General features: G+C 41.5%; 1 protein-coding gene across 5 annotated transcripts in view; it reads right to left on the reverse strand.

The window, feature by feature from the left end:
• LOC143103452 (NACHT, LRR and PYD domains-containing protein 3-like) overlaps positions 1 to 20,052 on the reverse strand; it is a 46,143-nt gene extending 26,091 nt beyond the window's left edge. For 4 of the 5 annotated variants that reach the window (XM_076267242.1, XM_076267239.1, XM_076267240.1 and 1 more), the window contains exons 1-7: positions 19,963 to 20,052; positions 15,270 to 15,438; positions 11,028 to 11,115; positions 5,100 to 5,216; positions 4,166 to 4,282; positions 2,515 to 2,631; positions 1,569 to 1,685 (exon numbers count right to left, since the gene is read on the reverse strand). In XM_076267242.1, the coding sequence (XP_076123357.1) occupies positions 1,569 to 1,685; positions 2,515 to 2,631; positions 4,166 to 4,282; positions 5,100 to 5,216; positions 11,028 to 11,071 (512 nt within the window). In that variant the 5' untranslated portion in view covers positions 11,072 to 11,115; positions 15,270 to 15,438; positions 19,963 to 20,052. Of the gene's footprint in view, positions 1 to 1,568; positions 1,686 to 2,514; positions 2,632 to 4,165; positions 4,283 to 5,099; positions 5,217 to 11,027; positions 11,116 to 15,269; positions 16,948 to 19,962 lie in introns of those variants that run through there. The other variant, XM_076267238.1, reaches the window with a different exon arrangement.
• Positions 20,053 to 21,514: the final 1,462 nt, after the last annotated feature.

The following is a 21,514-nucleotide window of genomic DNA, read 5'->3' on the forward strand; positions in this document are numbered from 1 at the left end:
TTCCGGTTCGTAAGAAAAAATCCCTATGCACGATTGAATGGGGTTTCGGGAATCATAAAAATGATGCCCCTAACTGCTCGCGAGTCCCCGCGTGTATATCCTCTTAATAAAATCAGCGTGTAGGTTGTCTCCCTGAGGACTTTAGATCTGCTATATCGCTAAACGCAAGCATTCATCAGTGTATTTAAATTAGCTAGGCTATGTACCAAAAATGACATTTTACCGTGAGTCGAAGAGCTGTAAACAGTGTTGTAGCCTAACTTAAATCTGCGTGTACAAAACAGCTTGGAGCTCCAGTGGAATTTTGATTTCACAACGAGAATTCTCGGTCTAGCCGTTGATGTGCCGACGGAAATAGGCATCAGCACCAACCTCTGATCACGGTAAACAAAATCTGACTCGGTGTCCGTCATGTTTGAAAGTTTGTAGAGCTGCGAGGGAGAACGTGCACACGCAAAGGGCGCAGTTGAGCAGAGCTGCGGCTGTCTGAATGGTCTGAACACAGAAGAGCAAGTGGCTTTGATAAAATGGCCCATTATTTGACATAATACTGGTATAACGATATTGTCTCAACTACATATCGTTTTCAAAAATATATCGGTCGTAGGCGTAATACCGATATATCGCCCAGCCCTACCATAAAGCTCGGTGTCGCCTGTGTCTGCATCGCTCACCACCGAAACCACAGACTGTATGACCGAAACGGTACTCAGAATGGCAAACCCCATAGACTGTCGTGCCAAAATATTAAATCTTAATTGCTTAGATTTTTTAGAGAAATAGACACAGTAAAATCCATTGGCCTAGTTACTGTAACCAGCAAATAAGTCTGAGGTTATTTGCGAGGTGTCTGCCAGCCAGTTTAAGTTATGGTAGCAAGCAAACATAAGCACAACTGCCCACAAAGTACTGCTTGCTGGCGAAGTGCTAATTTCAAAACGTTACTGACATATAGGCACTTTACAAACGGATAACCCCGTCATTGTAACCAAAACATGTCTGAGTTTATTTGCAAAGCTTATGTCAGTGAACTAGCATGTTGCTAACTTCCCACAGTAGGCTGCTTGAAACACCGACTATCAACACACAGGACGAGTTGACCAATCACAGTCCTTGCAGTCTGCGTCACCTCGACGTGAAGTTACGAGTTATTTTTTGGAGATGCACGTGGAGCTACGGCGGAGCGGCCGGAGGGGGACGCAGAAGGGTCTGCGGGGGTACGGCGTCGACACAGAAGCATAAAATAGGCTTCATCATACACATGCAAACACACCATAATGAGAAGTGTGGGTCTGGCAGGTTCCAGCAAAAGGTACTGAAGAGGTTTATTTTTAACCAAAGTAGCTCTACTGATCAGACCTTTCTTGACACTGTTAGCTGCTCCTCTTGTTTACGTTTTTTGTTTCTTCAACGGTGTGCAGAGTCGGTGGCACGTCGGCAAGCGCAAGTATAAATGCGTTTTGGTGACGTCACATATTGCGAAGCGTAATCGCAGCCTTTGCGGATAGAAAATCGTGTTTCATCATATCGCGATATTATCGCAAGTGCAATTAATCGTTCAGCCCTACCTCTGACCAGCAGGAACACCTCCTCCTCCAAAGCGGACTGGTGGATCCATGGACCGGTCACTCTTCATGGACACACAGCTCGGTACAGGAGAGGGTGATCTCTTCTGCTGGGTGGAGCTGTATTACACACACACACACACACACACACACACACACACACACACACACACACACAGAGAGAGTGAGAGAGAGAGAGGGATAATTATCATACACATGCAAACACACCATAATCAGAAGTGTGGGTCTTATACTGCCACTTACTGGTAACATGGTGGTACTACAACATTCACTACCTCATAAGTTCAACCAGCTTCATGAAGAGTAAAGCACCTTTAATACCAAGCTTCCGGTATGTAGCCTAAGAGCCTCAGCTGGTAAGCTAATGTTAGAACAGCTGGGTTTTTGGTGGTTAGCTGCGTCAACTACTCGCGGATTACATTATGCATTAATTCATTATTTGTGACATGAAATATTTGTGCCGCCAACCCCCTTGGATATGGCAAATGCCCCCACTGTCACTGTACTCCAGTAAACAAAGTTCCCAGCGCACAGGTGAATGGCTGCTGTGCAGCCTAAACAGTTGTGAAGTTTTAATTGTCAGCTGGACAAGTTAACAAAGTTTCCAGCGAGAGCTGCAGCACAGGCGAATTAGGAACTAGAACCAGGGACATGGCAGGTTCGGGCAAAAAGGTACTGAAGAGGTTTATTTTTAACCAAAGTAGCTCTACTGGTCAGACCTTTCTTGACACTGTTAGCTGCTCCTCTTGTTTACGTTTTTTGTTTCTTCAACGGTGTGCAGAGTCGGTGGCACGTCGGCAAGCGCAAGTATAAATGCGTTTTGGTGACGTCACATATTGCGAAGCGTAATCGCAGCCTTTGCGGATAGAAAATCGTGTTTCATCATATCGCGATATTTTCGCAAGTGCAATTAATCGTTCAGCCCTACCTCTGACCAGCAGGAACACCTCCTCCTCCAAAGCGGACTGGTGGATCCATGGACCGGTCACTCTTCATGGACACACAGCTCGGTACAGGAGAGGGTGATCTCTTCTGCTGGGTGGAGCTGTATTTCACACACACACACACACACACACACACACACACACACACACACACACACACACACAGAGACAGAGAGAGTGAGAGAGAGAGAGAGAGAGGGATAATTATCATAAACATGCAAACACGCCATAATCAGAAGTGTGGGTCTTATACTGCCACTTACTGGTAACATGGTGGTACTACAACATTCACTACCTGTCATGGCCATTTCTGTTTTTTGTTAAGTTCACTTCGACCTGTGATTTGAATACGCCCACCTAGGCACAGGTGTAGCTATTCAGGTCACGCCCGCCGCTCTAATTTAGTTGGAAAGTAATGGCGGGCGGCGTGGCCTGGTGTTAGCGAGATAAAAAGATTTTACCACACTTAATGCAAGCATTTTGGATAATGGATATGGAAAACCTTTGATGGAACTTCATGTAAAGAAAACCTTTGGACCTTTTCGTTGGAATAAACCGAACCATCTTTTTGGAAACTTGTGTTTGTGCGTAAACTTGAAGCTGAATCCACGTCACCCACGGCCTTTAGTTTGGAACTTTAAAAAATAGGAAAAGGCCGATACACTACCTGATAAGTTCAACCAGCTTCATGCAGAGTAAAGCACCTTTAATATCAAGCTTCAGGTGAACTCCATGGGCCTTATCATGCCATTCTAAAGCGCTTCGTCACTCGTCAAAAGCTTTTTCTAATTTAGTAGGATGTCCAGTCCACATTGGGAGGGTTTTCGTTATCAAACGTCGAGCGCATGACGCAACAAGGTGTTCCTAGGTTTTTTAATCAGTCATGGGTGTGTTTGGGGCGTAACATCATTTAAACCAATGAGAATGACATCTGTCATTCCCTTTAATGGCGCAAAGCGCGATGTCAAAGAATTTGAAGGAGGCTGCTTGCGAGACCGTATGGAATAGTCATTCCACTAAACCATGCTTTACTAAAAGCCTAGCATAGCCTTCACGCATTTGCACTCGTCTGTTATTTGAACTCATTGGCAAAGTGAAACTAACTTCACCATGGTGTCAGTCAACGACAAGACAGTTATATGCAGTTACTTTCACTATTGACTGACAATGGGTTACTACCGAAAAAATAGGCTGGAAAAAGCAACACTTACCCTAATATTGCTCAAATGACTGAATAAAAAAAACATTTATCCTGCAGGAGTTGCTTATATCTCATGACCGTGCGTCTTCAGCTGTGCTCCATACGTGTCTCTCGCCTCTCCCCTAATCACTTTTAACCGTCATTACCAATTTGCAAATGATGGTGAATAACTACTCATCATGAGATGTACAGTATTTCTTATGCAAACCTGCATTACCACTAGCATTACCACTCTCAACCTGTAGAAAATGCTGTGAACTTCTGATTATGCATGAACAAAAAAATACCGTCATATACCGTGAAACCGTTTTTGAATTTTGAAAAATACCGTGATATACATTTTTGGTCATTCCGCCCAGCACTACTTTGCGCCGGGTGGAAAACGAGTTTTGATGATTGTATTTCCTGTGGAAATCTCAGATACTGATACTCACCTCTGACCAGCAGGAACACCTCCTCCTCCAAAGCGGACTGGTGGATCCATGGACCGGTCACTCTTCATGGACACACAGCTCGGTACAGGAGAGGGTGATCTCTTCTGCTGGGTGGAGCTGTATTACACACACACACACACACACACACACACACACACACACACAGAGAGAGTGAGAGAGAGAGGGATAATTATCATACACATGCAAACACACCATAATCAGAAGTGTGGGTCTTATACTGCCACTTACTGGTAACATGGTGGTACTACAACATTCACTACCTCATAAGTTCAACCAGCTTCATGAAGAGTAAAGCACCTTTAATACCAAGCTTCCGGTATGTAGCCTAAGAGCCTCAGCTGGTAAGCTAATGTTAGAACAGCTGGGTTTTTGGTGGTTAGCTGTGTCAACTACTCGCGGATTACATTATGCATTAATTCATTATTTGTGACATGAAATATTTGTGCCGCCAACCCCCTTGGATATGGCAAATGCCCCCACTGTCACTGTACTCCAGTAAACAAAGTTCCCAGCGCACAGGTGAATGGCTGCTGTGCAGCCTAAACAGTTGTGAAGTTTTAATTGTCAGCTGGACAAGTTAACAAAGTTTCCAGCGAGAGCTGCAGCACAGGCGAATTAGGAACTAGAACCAGGGACATGGCAGGTTCGGGCAAAAAGGTACTGAAGAGGTTTATTTTTAACCAAAGTAGCTCTACTGATCAGACCTTTCTTGACACTGTTAGCTGCTCCTCTTGTTTACGTTTTTTGTTTCTTCAACGGTGTGCAGAGTCGGTGGCACGTCGGCAAGCGCAAGTATAAATGCGTTTTGGTGACGTCACATATTGCGAAGCGTAATCGCAGCCTTTGCGGATAGAAAATCGTGTTTCATCATATCGCGATATTATCGCAAGTGCAATTAATCGTTCAGCCCTACCTCTGACCAGCAGGAACACCTCCTCCTCCAAAGCGGACTGGTGGATCCATGGACCGGTCACTCTTCATGGACACACAGCTCGGTACAGGAGAGGGTGATCTCTTCTGCTGGGTGGAGCTGTATTTCACACACACACACACACACACACACACACACACAGAGACAGAGAGAGTGAGAGAGAGAGAGAGAGAGAGAGGGATAATGATCATAAACATGCAAACACGCCATAATCAGAAGTGTGGGTCTTATACTGCCACTTACTGGTAACATGGTGGTACTACAACATTCACTACCTCATAAGTTCAACCAAATTCATGCAAAGTAAAGCACCTTTAATATCAAGTTTCAGGTGAACTCCACATGTCTGTATTGATGATTGTAATGCGATTGCAATGCGATATGTGATTATTTTTTAACTTGTTATCTTCTGTATTATTCAAGAAAGACAAGCAATATATCATTCTATAGTATGACCAACACAATATTAGATAAACTGTTCTTTCCTGGAGCCCAGGCCTATGTTATGATGGTATTAGGTGATTGAACATGATTGATATGAATGAAATATTTTTTATTTAACTACTTCAATCACATTAGTAAGCCTATATTTGTTGAACTTCCAGCCTTGTAAACACTTGATGATTCTTATATGTTTCTATTTTGTTACTATTTCATGTAGACATGATCTTCTTTCATTAGTTAACAGTTAGGCCTATATGCAGTGGCATTGACACGGCTTCTCCTTGTCCCGTGTTTCTCTCATACACGCACACACAGACCCGCTCCTCTCCTCTGTACTTGCATGTGAATCGGAACAAGCTAGATTGTTGCAGCACAAAATGCGGCCGAATGACCGCTCAGAACAAAGCCAATTGCGGAGACTAAAACTCTTTAAACAGGCAAATTTATCAGCACTTAGCAGCATGTACCGGTATGTAGCCTAAGAGCCTTAGCTGGTAAGCTAATGTTAGAACAGCTGGGTTTTGGGTGGTTAAGTCAAGTCAAGTCAAGTCAAGTTTATTTATATAGCGCATTTCATACACAGAGGTCATTCAATGTGCTTTACATAAACAAAACAAAACAATAATAACAAATAAAAGCATAGAAGGGCAATATAGTCAAAGAATAATTCAAAAGGTAAAGATCATAATAAAAAGAAAACATAAAACACAATATATGCACAACTGAATTAGATATATGTGTTTGTGTAATTGACACCTTTCTGTACCATTATGAAATGCTTCACAAACCTCTCACAGGTTACTCTATACAACCACAGGTGGCACTGTGGTAACTATACAAAACATATTGATCTCAATGGGGCATTTTGCCCATGTTCAGGGTGGAAAATAAAAAAGAAAGATTTGCAAAAGACAAGTCAAATTGGTGTTTTTAAAAAGAAGGGATCGTGGAGAATAAAGAAAAGAAAAAAATCTTTGTATATTCCCACAAGGTGTTTGGGTGCTCTGAAAATGAGAACCAAAATGATTTTTCAGACTTGTGAGCTCAGCTGTTCAGACCCTGAAGGGATTTATTTTTTGTTCATTGCTTTTTGTGAGAGTGTTTCTACTTATCTCAATACGGAACATAAATTAAGAGCCTATGTTGAGTACAAATATGTCTTCTGAAGGCCTAAATAGAGCCCAGCCAAAATCTCCAATAAAATTGTGATCAACTTTGAGGGACAGTTATGACCATGCACGATCATCCAGACCAAACATGACGATTTTGCTACATACTATTCCTATTTATGTAGTCAGTCAAGTCAAGTCAAGTCAAGTTTAATTATATAGCGCATTTCATACACAGAGGTCATTCAATGTGCTTTACATAAACAAACCAAACAATAAAAACAAATAAAAGCATAGAAGGGCAATATAGTCAAAGAATAGTTAAAAGGTAAAGATCATAATAAAAAGAAAACATAAAACAAGGTAAAATCATTTAAAATTAAAGAATAATTAGTAAGCAAAACAAAGGCAAAAGTAGTAAAAAAAAGTAATAAAAGACAAAGTAGAATAATTATCAAGGCAGATTCAGAATTTGTTACTCGGCACAGTTAGCAGAAAGCATCTGAGAACAGTTTGGTCTTAAGTCTAGATTTAAAACTGGCTACAGTTGGGGCCTTTTTGATGTCATCCGAAAGTTGGTTCCAGCTAAAAGCTGCTTCACCATGTTTAGTTCTAACAGTAGGTTTTACTAGCAGGTTTTTCACCTGGGACCTGAGAGGACGAGAAGGTGTGTACTGCTGAAGCATGTCTGACAAGTATTTAGGTCCTGCTCCATTTACTGATTTATAAACAAGCAATAGTGCTTTACAGTCAATTTTGTGACTTACTGGAAGCCAGTAGCCTGGCGGGCCATCCAATATCCTTGAAATGTATAGTCTGGAATCGCCCCTTTCACCTCGCTTAATCCAAGGGGCGGGCAGAGAATTGTCTTTCAAACTGCCTAGGCATGCAATAGGCCAGCGCTACGACCATATCCGTATCCGGTCGGCAAAACGGCAAATACATCCTTCTTCAAAAGGAATGACTTAAGTGCATTGTGTTGCTCAACTTTCAAAGAAAAGCACAAGTCCAACTCCTCCAAAGTTGACGCCAACGCCAATTCAAACAACCGCTCTTCATTCGCCATAGCCACCTTCCTTGTTGTTCAACGTCGTAGGACTGTCGTCATCCTGTTAAGCCCACCTTAAGACTCTCTAACAAAATAGAGCGCTGTGATTGGATGACGTCCACGGCGTCAGCCAATAGAAATTCCTATGGTTTGCTACTAGACGTACAGGCTGAGCAAATGAATTTGCCGCCGCTAGGGTGCGTCTAGATTTCTAGGCTAGGAAGCCAGTGCAAGGACTTAAGAATTGGAGTAATGTGGTCAGTTCTTTTATTTTTTGTTAGAATCCTAGCTGCTGCATTTTGTATCACCTGAAGCTGTTTAATAGTCTTTTTAGGAAGGCCTGTGAACAGTCCATTGTAGTAATCAACCCTGCTGGAGATAAATGCATGAATGAGTTTTTCATATACATAAGTCATACTCAGCCCTCTGAGTTTGTCAATATTTTTGAGGTGGTAAAAAGCTGATTTAGTTATCGCTTTCATGTGGCTGTTGAAATTTAGATCACTGTCAATTAATACACCAAGATTTTTAACTGTATCCTTTGCCTTCAACCCTTTTTTGTCAAGGAGAGTGGCAACCCTAAGTCTTTCTTCCTTTTTACCAAATATAATTACTTCAGTTTTTTCTTTGTTCAGCTGAAGACAATTTTGAGACATCCAGGTGTTGATTTGTTCTATACACTGACACACAGATTCAAGAGGACCATAGTCGTTTGGTGACAGAACTAAGTAAATTTGTGTGTCATCTGCTACCTTTTATTGGCAAGATTATTGAAAAAATAGTCTTTAATCAATTAACCACCTTCCTAACATCAAATGGGTATTTTGATTACTTTCAGTCTGGTTTTCGGGCAAATCACAGCACTGAAACAGCTCTCATTAAAGTTTCCAATGACATACGCCTCAACACAGATTCAGGTAAAACATCAGTCTTAGTGCTACTGGACCTTAGTGCAGCATTTGACACTGTTGATCACAATATTTTACTACACAGACTAGAACACTGGGTTGGATTTACAGGCATAGTTATCAGCTGGCTAAAATCATATCTACAAGAAAGGAGCTTCTTTGTTGCCATCGGAATCTGTACCTCAACACCAACGTCCTTGACCTGTGGTGTTCCCCAGGGGTCGATCTTGGGGCCACTATTATTCAACCTCTATATGCTCCCACTTGGACAAATCATCCAAAATAATTTGATTTCATATCATAGCTATGATTGGATATGGGCCTGTAATTATTTAGCATGGAGGCATCCAGGTTATTCTTCTTGAGAAGTGGCTTTACAACAGCTGTTTTCAGTGACTTAGGAAAAGTGCCAGACAGCAGTGATACATTTACAATTTGAAGGACATCCGCCGCTATGATAATATTTTATGTAAGATCAATACTTTCCATGTACCAGCATGCAAAATTTGAGCCTCCTACATGGTTTAGTTCTTGCTCTATGGGCTTGTGAACTTTGACAAAAAAAAGAGGCCGAACAAAATCGACACCCCCCTCCCCCCGTAAAACTGGCTGTATCTTGGAAAGTATTGATCTTACATAAAATACATTTCACAGTGAGTCTCCTGGGTAACATAGGTACACCTCGTAATTTTTTCAGAATTCTTTGAGACCTAAGTGCGTGGGCTCTGGTTGAATTGACGTGGAATGACCCTATACTCTTTTGATCCCGAAATTTGGTCTCTGCAATTATCCCAATCCATGAATTAGTGAAACACACTCAGCACACAGTGAACACAGTGAGGTGAAGCACACACTAATCCTGGCACAGTGAGCTGCCTGCAACAACAGCGGCACTCGGGGAGCAGTGAGGGTGCCTTGCTATGCCTACTGGTCGGGGTTCGAACCGGCAACCCTCCGGTAACAAGTCCGAAGCGCTAACCAGTAGGCCACGGCTGCCCCAAAAAGCAGACAGCCAACGTGGGGCTCGAACCCACGACCCTGAGATTAAGAGTCTCATGCTCTACCGACTGAGGACGGGCTTAATGGATGCTGCATGTTTACATCAACTCATAATGGATGCTGCATGTTTACATTAACTCATAATGGATGCTGCATGTTTACATTAACTCATAATGGAGAGGGTTGCATGTTTACATTAACTCATAATGGAGAGGGTTGCATGTTTACATTAACTCATAATGGATGCTGCATGTTTACATTAACTCATAATGGATGCTGCATGTTTACATTAACTCATAATGGAGAGGGTTGCATGTTTACATTAACTCATAATGGATGCTGCATGTTTACATTAACTCATAATGGATGCTGCATGTTTACATTAACTCATAATGGATGCTGCATGTTTACATTAACTCATAATGGAGAGGGCTGCTTGTTTACATTAACTCATAATGGATGCTGCATGTTTACATTAACTCATAATGGATGCTGCATGTTTACATTAACTCATAATGGAGAGGGCTGCATGTTTACATTAACTCATAATGGATGCTGCATGTTTACATTAACTCATAATGGATGCTGCATGTTTACATTAACTCATAATGGAGAGGGCTGCATGTTTACATTAACTCATAATGGAGAGGGCTGCATGTTTACATTAACTCATAATGGATGCTGCATGTTTACATTATAACTCATAATGGATGCTGCATGTTTACATTAACTCATAATGGAGAGGGCTGCATGTTTACATTAACTCATAATGGATGCTGCATGTTTACATTAACTCATAATGGATGCTGCATGTTTACATTAACTCATAATGGAGAGGGCTGCATGTTTACATTAACTCATAATGGATGCTGCATGTTTACATTAACTCATAATGGATGCTGCATGTTTACATTAACTCATAATGGAGAGGGCTGCATGTTTACATTAACTCATAATGGAGAGGGCTGCATGTTTACATTAACTCATAATGGATGCTGCATGTTTATATTAACTCATAATGGATGCTGCATGTTTACATTAACTCATAATGGAGAGGGCTGCATGTTTACATTAACTCATAATGGAGAGGGCTGCATGTTTACATTAACTCATAATGGAGAGGGCTGCATGTTTACATTAACTCATAATGGATGCTGCATGTTTACATTAACTCATAATGGATGCTGCATGTTTACATTCTGCTTTGGCAGGAACAAATAAAGACATACAGTATGAAAGTCACTCATCATGTCTATAGTTTGCTTATTACTAATAACCACATTTATGGTGTCTTGATGTTGGGCTGAAAAGATGCACTAACTACACAAATGAACAAATACACAAACAGATACTTGGTATTATTAAGATTATGATGATGATGATGATGATGCTGTTGTCTTACCCCTGAGGAACAGAGTCATGGTCTTCTTCTTCACAGGAACTCATTTTAGCCAAACACACTCCTTTTCCTGGGATCTCCTGATCTTACACTGGAGAGAAGGACCAACATACACAGATCACACACACTAACATTACACACAGATCACACACGCTAACTTTACACACGGATACACACGCACACACTAACATTACACACGGACACACACACACACACTAACATTACACACGGATACACACACACACACACTAACATTACACACGGATACACACACACACTAACATTACACATGGATACACACACACACACACTAACATTACACACGGATACACACACACACACTAACATTACACACGGATACAATGGATACATCACAGTAACTGGACACGCGCACATCTGGGTGGTAGCATAGTGGTTAAGTAGGGCTGTTCGATTATGGCAAAAATCATAATCACAATTATTTTGGTACAAAATGTAATCACAATTATCGATTAGGCTACTCATGGAGGGGGGGGGGTGGTATGTTCGTCTACGGAGTCTTCTCTTTCACAAGTGCTTGTATTTGATATTGTGTAGCCTACTCCAGCCACCTCGGACCACCAATGAGTTTCTCTGTGTTTGATATTGTGTAGCCTACTCCAGCCCCCTCTGAGTCTTCTCTGTGTTTGATATTGTGTAGCCTACTCCAGCCACCTCTCAGTCTTCTCTGTGTTTGATATTGTGTAGCCTACTCCAGCCACCTCTGAGTCTTCTCTGTGTTTGATATTGTGTAGCCTACTCCAGCCACCTCTGAGTCTTCTCTGTGTTTGATATTGTGTAGCCTACTCCAGCCCCCTCTGACCACCAATGAGTTTCTCTGTGTTTGATATTGTGTAGCCTACTCCAGCCACCTCTGAGTCTTCTCTGTGTTTGATATTGTGTAGCCTACTCCAGCCACCTCTGAGTCTTCTCTGTGTTTGATATTGTGTAGCCTACTCTCTGTGTTTGATATTGTGTAGCCTACTCCAGCCCCCTCTGACCACCAATGAGCCAGAGAGAGCGAGCGAGTAGCCAAGGCTGTCTTGTTCACTTGCACTGCTCCATGGCACTTTGTTTAAGACACATATTTAAGGGTAGACTACTGTCAGGATTGCATATTAGTGAGTGGGCCTGACCGATGTTTTGTCCCAGTGCAGCCCTGCAGGGGCGTAGCAAGCGTGGGGCATGTGGGTGTTATAACGTATGCACTTTTGCTGGAACACGATTCTATCCCCAACACTTTTTGTCAGATTAAAACGAAAGTAAAATATGGAAATAAACGCTCCCGTAAAGAGTTGGAACCGTACCTACCATAACGCACACAGAGAGACACAGGTCTGTTAATTTGATTGAATGTTCTTCTAGCCAATCACATCAAGTTAGCGTCAGTGAAGAACCAGAGCCGCTCTGATCAAATTCAAAGTGTGCGTCTTTCAAGGCTGTGCTGCTGCTTGGGTCTGCATTATAACGTCTGCAGTGAGCAGATTTGAGGTAGAATTGAAATGATAATTGTTACCGCATTATGCTAATTTAGTAAACCAAAATTCACTGTCTGACTGACAGTTTTTATCACAACGTAGAAATGCAGGGAGTCAAAGTGAAAGCGGGGGTGAGCGCACCAAGGCACTTGTTGTTTCTGCAGAAAGGCCTACTCTACTGTCTACTGTTCTCAGAGCATTATGCTTTCTCTGTATAGGATCTGCAGCTTTTCTCAAATTATGGGCCTTCTCAACAATTAGCCACCACGTAGCCGTGAAATGAAGTTATGCCCAGTGCTTCACACGTCTGATCATTTGCAGCAAGATTGAATGGTATGGAACCGCGGACTGAAAGAAAAATAAACTAGGCTAAAAGTTTCCCCAATCAGAAATACTTATTAATTTGGTGTCATCAACTATAGACATAACCCAATCAGCAAACATACGTCTCCAAGACGCTTGGAAAAGATCTGAACAACTTACATCACGTTCCATTTAGAACGTCTTATTTGATCTGATCTTACAAAGTCGGCGGCATTTCACTGTCAATGTGTGTTGTAGTTCTACATCTACTGGAGATCTTAATGTCTTAAATACGATTGCGTTCCATTTAGAACATCTTATTTTGATCTTACAAACGTCAAGACACATTTGAGTTCTACATCTGAGAACTAAGATTTCCAGCATGTAGAACTCAAATAGACCGCTTATGAGCGCTCATGCAATGCGTGCCTCCCTGCAGCAAGTGAAACTCGAGGTAACATGGGCTAAAAGCAACAATAGTTTAAACAACATTGTGGCTTCCTGTAACTATCTATGGAAACAGCTTAGAAACTGCTAATCATAATCTTTAAATTAACATTAATTAAGCTGGCTATATGCAACACAATTTATTTATATTACCTTTGCATATGTTTGGGTAGACTTCAAACATTTTTGAATTTGAGCTTACAGTTCTGTCATTATTCTGTGTCCTTTACATTTATTTAATAGGTATTATAGTTAGGCATATAGTCCAGTGATACCTCGAAATTAGGCTGTTGTCTGTTAGGCAATTTATTGTAGCCTGCTAAACCATATGCACAAAACATAATTTCTGAAATGATTTCTTCATTTATAACATGAGATATGTCTCCAGGTAGGGTATAGTGTCAAATAGTGAAGTGATAGCAGGTAGATCATGTAGGCCTACATGTCACATGAGCCACACAGATGAGGGGTGCTGCTTCTTCTGTCCCTCCCAAACTGCATTAAAATGGTGTGTTTAGCTATCAGAATTTAAAAAAATATTTGGGGGAGAAACTCCCGGACACTCGCCAATATAGTCCGTACCCCTCTCAGAAAATACAACGTCCCTGTAGGGAGTTATTTATAATTTGGCCGGATTGTTTCACTTCCCTATCCCACAACCCCCACACTTTTATAAAGCTTGATACGCCTCTGCAGCCCTGCATTCAACGCGCGCGTGTGTAGGCAGTGCACCAATAGGGTAGCCTAGCTTTCCGAACGCGCGCGAGGTAGTCTAGTGGTCACGCTATCTAACTTCCTTCCTTCGGTGTCCTCCATCTTAAAGGATAATTCCGGTTTTTAGCACTTTAAGGCCCTTTTCTGGTTTGTTTTGGATGAACTAGAGTGGTGGACACCGACATTTTGACGATTGGTCCTTTCTCGACTTTTCTGACTCGTTTTGAATCGCCTTTTCCCTTCTCAGGGTGGCTGGCAATGGGCATACTGTAGTAGGCTACTCAAACATGTCCTAAAACAACCCTTAACGTTCGTTTTCAAAACTGTGCAACTCACCGAGTGGTTAGTGGAGTTCGTTGACTATTAAAAGCAAATATATCGGCGCAATGTATGATTCGTATTTGAACCTGAAGCATAGACGGTGGCACAACGTGCAATGAGTCTTCCAACAGAAATCAATGGGATTTTACAAAATGCCAAATAAAAGACGACAGAAACTGTATTTCGCTACGCTACTTGTTTTGGAACATCAACGAACACCACTAACCACTCGGTGAGTTGCACAGTTTTGAAAACGAACGTTAAGGGTTGTTTTAGGACATGTTTGAGTAGCCTACTACAGTATGCCCATTGCCAGCCACCCTGAGGTGAAAAGGCGATTCAAAACGAGTCAGAAAAGTCAAGACAGGACCAATCGTCAAAATTTCGGTGTCCACCACTCTAGTTCATCCAAAACAAACCAGAAAAGGGCCTTAAAGTGCTAAAAACCGGAATTATCCTTTAACAATCGGTGGCAAATAGCCTAGGCCTGAATAATATACTTTGTCCAAATCATAGTACAAACAAACAGAGTAATATAAAAGTTTCTCATGCTCGGAGTTGGCATGAGGGTCTGCCTCTAGTAGGCAAGGCTAGGCCCATATTTAGGCTATAGCTCGGGCCAGCAATGCTTTTGTAACATTATCCAGACACAGTTGAAGATAAACTGAAGTAGGCCTATCTTTGTAATCTCTAAGTTTTAAATTCCTAAAAATATGTAGGCCTACTCTCGTGATAGTGCTTATTTAAAGCGAGGATCAAAATATCTTAGGCTAGGCCTACTTGACAAGACGTTTGCTTTCCCAACCCCCATCATCGTGTCGATGCCGGGGCAAACACTTGGCTTCCGACACTTCCAATTTTCCCAGTTATAGCCGTATATTCCCGTTAATTACAGTTTAGCTATGAAACCCATTGCGTTGAAGAGCCGATTCAACCATTTACTATCCAATGTTGATAAACTTACCGATCATATTTTCTAGATGCGTCATAGAAGAATGTTCAACTGCGTTTTCACAAAATGGAGGCGACAACTTCAGTTTCACTTTCGCTAGGGGAGGAGACGTGACGCACAGTAGGCTACCGTTACAGTCCAGCCTCCAAGGGCTTGGGTTGTGGTTGGTGCGGACTCCACTCTGAAAATATCCAAAACAATAATGATTTACTACTACTTTTAAGAACCCCTTTGTGTAGAAGCATAGGCCTATTCCTGTTTTCAAAATGAAACGTTTATTGTGGACTAGCCTATTTATATTGACATGAATGACATGAAAAGACAGACACATAATCATATTTTCTATTGTTTTCTATTTCTATATTATTTTCTATAGTACCTTTTTTTTTTTAAAGTTCAAACAAAGTATTTTGGTATTCTTTTAATGACATGAAATAGAAGCATAATCACCCATGAAATAACAGAAGCATAATCACCAATGAAATAACAGAAGCATAATCACCCATGAAATAGAAGCATAATCACCCATGAAATAACAGAAGCATAATCACTCATGAAATAACAGAAACAGAAGCATAATCACCATCTTTAGATGGTATTGCACCTAAATATTTTTTTATTAAAACAAAAGCTCAAACAAAGCACTTTGGTATAATTTTCTTAATGAAAAAACTGTGCAAACTGAAATCACTAAAAACAACAAACTGTGCATCAATAACTATTTACATAGTTTGGCTGCAATGGCTTTATTAATGTCTTCCGCTCTATGCACCACTTTAAAGTCATAAGACTGTAGCTCCTCCATCCAGCGTGCTACCTGGCCCTCCGGCTCTTTAAGGACATGAGCCACTGGAGGGCAGAGTGGTCCGTCCTGACGGTGAACGGTAGCCCACAGAGCAGTAGGAGTTAAGTCTTATAGAGACGAATGACCCATTAGACCAGCCTCAGACGAGTCCAGGAAGTGACGTCAATTCCAGAAATAAGTACATAATTTACTTTACTCTTTATGGAGAATACAGTGGGAAAAAACGTGTTTTCTTTTACAGTTCATGGAAAAAATAGTCACATTAGGTAGAATCTTTTTATTATTATTCGTAATTCACATGTATTTATTAAATAATCGATCGCGACTGACTGTCCACGTGATCTGCCAGTCAGCTGGGAGCTCGTGACTCACGCATAGGGACTCACGGCAGATATTGCGCGAAATGTTGGTTTATTTAAATGTTGGTATCGTTATAGATGTCCTTCCTATTCATTAACATGAACATGATGACTGACTAAATAAATGACTACGATGTTTAATAAACCATTGTAGGCATACAAGTTATCATTATATCACATCAATTAGTTTTCTGTAGGCTAGTCTAGTGTGACATGCTTTACACTAGGCTACAGCATAAAAAAATAGGCTCAACAATAGGCTATCAACACGTTTGCAGTATCACTGTTGCAGAAATCACATACAAGAAAGCATCCTCTTGATTGTTTGTACATTTTTGCATATTCCAACATAAGGAAGCAGCATGAGGAAACTTGTCGTTTTTCTGCCTTATTTTCTAACTACTTTTACGAGTCTGCAGTATCACCGAGTAGCTGTTACAAGAGGGTCTGGCGTCCCTTTGTTATGACGCAACTTCCTGCGACGGTCATTCGTCGGAAAATGACTTAACTTCCTCTCCCACAGAGGTAGTATTTGAAGTGGCGGATGGATGTGTAACATCGACGCACAAGACATTGCGTAGCGTTCTCCCACGCAGGGCATGCTGGGATGCCGGGGTGAACATTTGGGGTTTATGTCTGTATTTCTCCTTAGTTTTGAGTGTAATGTTAGCGTCTTTATTGTAACATGTTTCCCTTTTAGTTCTCCCTCGTGTGTGATCCTTTTTGTGTGGGGGGCTGCGTCCTCCCCTGTATGTGTAGTGTGTGTGTGTACTTGACCTGCTCCGTGTGTATTGTGTTCTGTGTCTGTGTCCCTGCCCTCATTCTCAATAAAGCTTGCATTGAAACCTTCAAACGTTACACGCCTTTAGGATATGAGCAGGATGTGCCAACTTTTTATGAGATAGAGCAGTGGTCCCCAAACTACGGCCCGCCACCTCATTTTGGGTGGCCCCCCAAAACATGTCCGTGGTATATAGCAACTGGCCCGCACGGGAGTACGACATCGTCAAACTATAACCTCCGCAATTTCCCCCATTCATTCTCTATGGCGAGTCTTAACAGTACACATATAATACTCTTTTTGTCCACTGGTGGTTGTTTTGGCGCTGTTTCGCGTTTGCCATCAAAAACGGAATGAAATGTATAGTAGGCCTACCTGCAAACAATGTAAGAGGCCTCTGCTGACTGCATCAGTGCTCAAAGTATTCTAAAAGTTTATCAATGAATTGTTAATAACTAACTAACTTATATTCAAGTCATATTTCTGGGACTTTTTATTTGTTAAAATGTCCATACAATGTTTACAAGTTCAGGTGAGTGAAAGTTAGAATGGGTCATTTCAGACCACTTCAGCACTTCATAAAATTCTCATAGTTTGAGAACTTTACATTTTCAGAGTTCAGAGTTCACACATTTTTAATGAAATATACTTTTGGGACTACCTGCTAATACTTTTGGGAATGCAAAAGTGTTTTTATTAGGCTAGTATTATTTCATTTGAGTTACATTTTACACTGATATGGCATGATGGCAATATAAACACAGCTAACAATGGTATTAAACTATAAAAGCCTATAGATTAAATGTAATGGAATATTCAACTAAGGTAGACTGCTGTTGCACTAAGCTATTTATGGTTACTGATATACTCCGAGTCTCTGGCCCTCTCTTACAGCCAGGCATAGTAAGCTGGCCCTCGGAAGAAAAAGTTTGGGGACCACTGAGATAGAGAGACCCTCGTAAAGACAAAAAGATCATTCGAGCTTTGTCACTCTAAGGCAGTGTTTTTCAACCTTTTTTGTGCCACGGCACACTTTTGACACTTAAAATGTCCCACGGCACACTAACATCCTGTGTGAAGAAAACCTAAACATACCATAGCCTAAAATTTCACAGATATGGCCTTATTATGGGTTCTATGCAAGACCTGCTCAACAAAACAAGCGCCCACTGTTTCATTTGTAGGTGACTATATCCAGTGCTTAATTTGTAAAGTGGGAGGTGCCGGAGCATAAAGGCGGGGTGGATCCGGCGACTCAAAACGGGGATTTGAGGTTACGGACCAACAACAAAAAAACCTGCGTACATAGCTCTGACTAAAAAAAAACTAAACAACGCGGTGTGTACACCAGGGCAATGTTTATTAACTTCAGAACTTGCAACACACTGCACTGCATGGTGTAAAATGTAAAAAAAAAAAATGACCACCCAGTAATCAATAATCAACTAGATACAGCGTGGAATTACCTATCTGAACCCCTATTCCCCCCGGACACCTCCCCCCAATCAAAACACATCGGAACTGACACATAATATGACACAGAGAGGGAGCGGGAGACACAAACACTCACGCGGTGTTTGTTAGAGGTGGTATTCCCTGAAAGCCCTGATGACATTCCGCGGGCTATCGATGCAAAACTGCTGGCAGAGCGTCTCAACTTCTCTCTCCCCGAACAGCGCGTCACCCTCCTGTGGCCAATATTGTGGATAAAGCACTTTCAAAAAGTCGATTAGCTTGTTGTATCCTGTTTGGTCTTCCCTATTTCTAAAGACTAATAAGAAAGATATCAACATTGAACACTACACAAACAGTATCCTAATTTATTTATTTTTCGTTTAGGCGATTTATTTTTTATATTGACGTAGAGTTGACGGATCCAATAAAAAAGGTTCCGGATCCAACGTCGGAGGTGCCGGAACATGTTCCGGCGTGTTCCGGCTCAAATTAAGCCCTGACTATATCTAATTTAATTGATGTTATGAACTGGATATGTGATGATTCTGTGAATACTGGATATGGGGCCCCCGTTGTACAATGCCTGCATACCACAAATAGTGCAATCATACAATCAATTGCATGTGGTCATAAATTATTTGATGCAACAGTTGCTTTTCTGGACCAGTGAGTGACATTTGGGTATTTTTTTGCGGCACACCTGATGATCTCTCACGGCACACTAGTGTGCCCCGGCACAGTGGTTGAAAAACACTGATCTAAGGGAGCTGGCTCCCTCTGGCTCCCACGTAATTCGAGCACTGATCCCGCCCCTCCAGTATGGGAGCCTTGCCGTCGGACTGCCCGATATGTGCACCACGCCTGTATTGGGCGGTCCGGCACGCGATTTTTTTTTGTAGGGTGGTAGCGGAAGACGGCACCGCTTCCCATAAAACTTGTCTGTAGTTCGCGAGTTTGCCTGACGCCATTGTGGCCTCTGCCTATTTATTAACTTCGCTCGGACAGTTGACTACTGTGGGTCCATTTTTGTGCACACGGCTTCTGTAGCCTACGCAGCCTCATCTCTGCTTCACAAAAACGCTGTAGGCACGTTGTTCTCGGCACAATCAACATAACCAACTTAACTTGACAACAAGAACACGGTAGCGAGTGTAGCCAAACGTTCGCTTCCCGACACGTCGTGTCGACACCAAGAGACAAACACTATGGCTGCATTTTCCAGTTGTGTATAGTATAGGCTATTATATTAAACCATTCGTGTTGAAGAGCTTATTAAACCGTTCACTATAATGCTGATAAACTTACCAATAATATTTTCTCGATGCTTCATTGCATAAATTCAACTGCGTGTTCAGGCGGAGGCGACGATTGCTGTTTTATTTGGGGAGGAGACATGACGCAGCCAACCGCACGCTACAGTCCAGCCTCCACTCAACATGGAAAACATCCAAAACACGATAGCGTAATGATTCACCAGGGACACAGCCTAACGCAGGAGAACTATGACACCTATACATCCCGTTTCCCCCCTAAATTGCACAGCGCGTACGGTTGAGGCTGCTGTTTAGGGTTGCATGCACTGGATTTCCCGGGATTGTTCCCCTATTGAGTGCCTGTCCCGGATAATTAATAATATTTCCCGGGACACGAATTGTCCCGTTTTTTGGTGAAAATTAACTTCTGATTATAATTTCTGCTAGTTTCAAAAAGTTTTGTTCTTGGTTATGTTTATCGTACATCAAATCCCGTGTAGCCTACGTACACAGACATAAAGGCTTTGACTTTGGTCAATTTACCCAAGTGTAGCCAATAAGCTTTACTGCTAAATTTGCTATCTTTGAGAATGTTTACGATGTCAAAATGCACCAACTTCGTGTTACATGCAAAGAATGATCATGCAGCAGCATCTGACTTGAATGTTACTTACTCTAATTGGATAATTGGTCCCGGATAATTAGGCTAATAATATTTCCCGGGACTGCATGGAACGAATCTTCAGTGTGCACCAGAGAGGGGGAGATAGATTGGCAGGTTCTAGGTGTCTTTGTTGATATCCCCTTTTAATAGGCCTATATGAAACTTATAACTGGTTGTAACAACTTAATGTTATGCATAATATTGTTAATATTGCGTTATCAATGTGGCACAAACAAACAAGGCTATAGCGTATGGATTAGCCTGATATCTTACAAGAGCTGGTGAAAGTATGCTAATGCATAGCCTATATTAAAGCAACACCAAAGAGTTTTTTGCACCTTAAAAAAATGTTTCCAAAATTGTTTCCGTGGTTCATCAACGCGTAACAGGGTGAACGGCACTTCTGCATTCGCTTCGCGGCCCTCTATCGGCTATAACCGCACTATGTAAGTTTGCCAGATCGGGTAGCGGATTTGTAGTTCGATGGAATGAGACATAAGAAACTACAAATTTGACTTGCATGATGTCGCAATACATCATAGCCTACTTTCATAAAATCAAGCAACAAATTCTACCTTGTGTATGGACATCGTTATTTACAAAGCGGAGGAAAAGTTCTTTGGTGCTGCTCAACAGCATACAATTAGCAGCATTTCTTAATATTTCTAACTTTATCATTTGTAATATATAAATTAGATTGATATCTGAATGAGGCCCCTCAATCATACTCCATGTTAGTCCTGATATCTCAATCATTCACATGAGCTATGTTATTCACCCCTGATATCTGAACGAGGCCCCTCAGTCAAATCACACAGTTCATGATGTCATCTGATAAGCATGTGCGATAATCATGCTTTGTGATTGGCTTCTTTCTTCACAGCAAGATGCCTTAAATATGTTGATGGTTATTAGCATTATGTATGAATATGTGTATGTA

Source organism: Alosa pseudoharengus, unplaced genomic scaffold (genome assembly GCF_046254945.1).
Source record: "Alosa pseudoharengus isolate Yale_2024_CS ecotype anadromous, Long Island Sound unplaced genomic scaffold, YU_APseudo_1.1 YU_APseudo_1.1_scf_42, whole genome shotgun sequence".
Classification (NCBI taxonomy): domain Eukaryota; kingdom Metazoa; phylum Chordata; class Actinopteri; order Clupeiformes; family Clupeidae; genus Alosa; species Alosa pseudoharengus.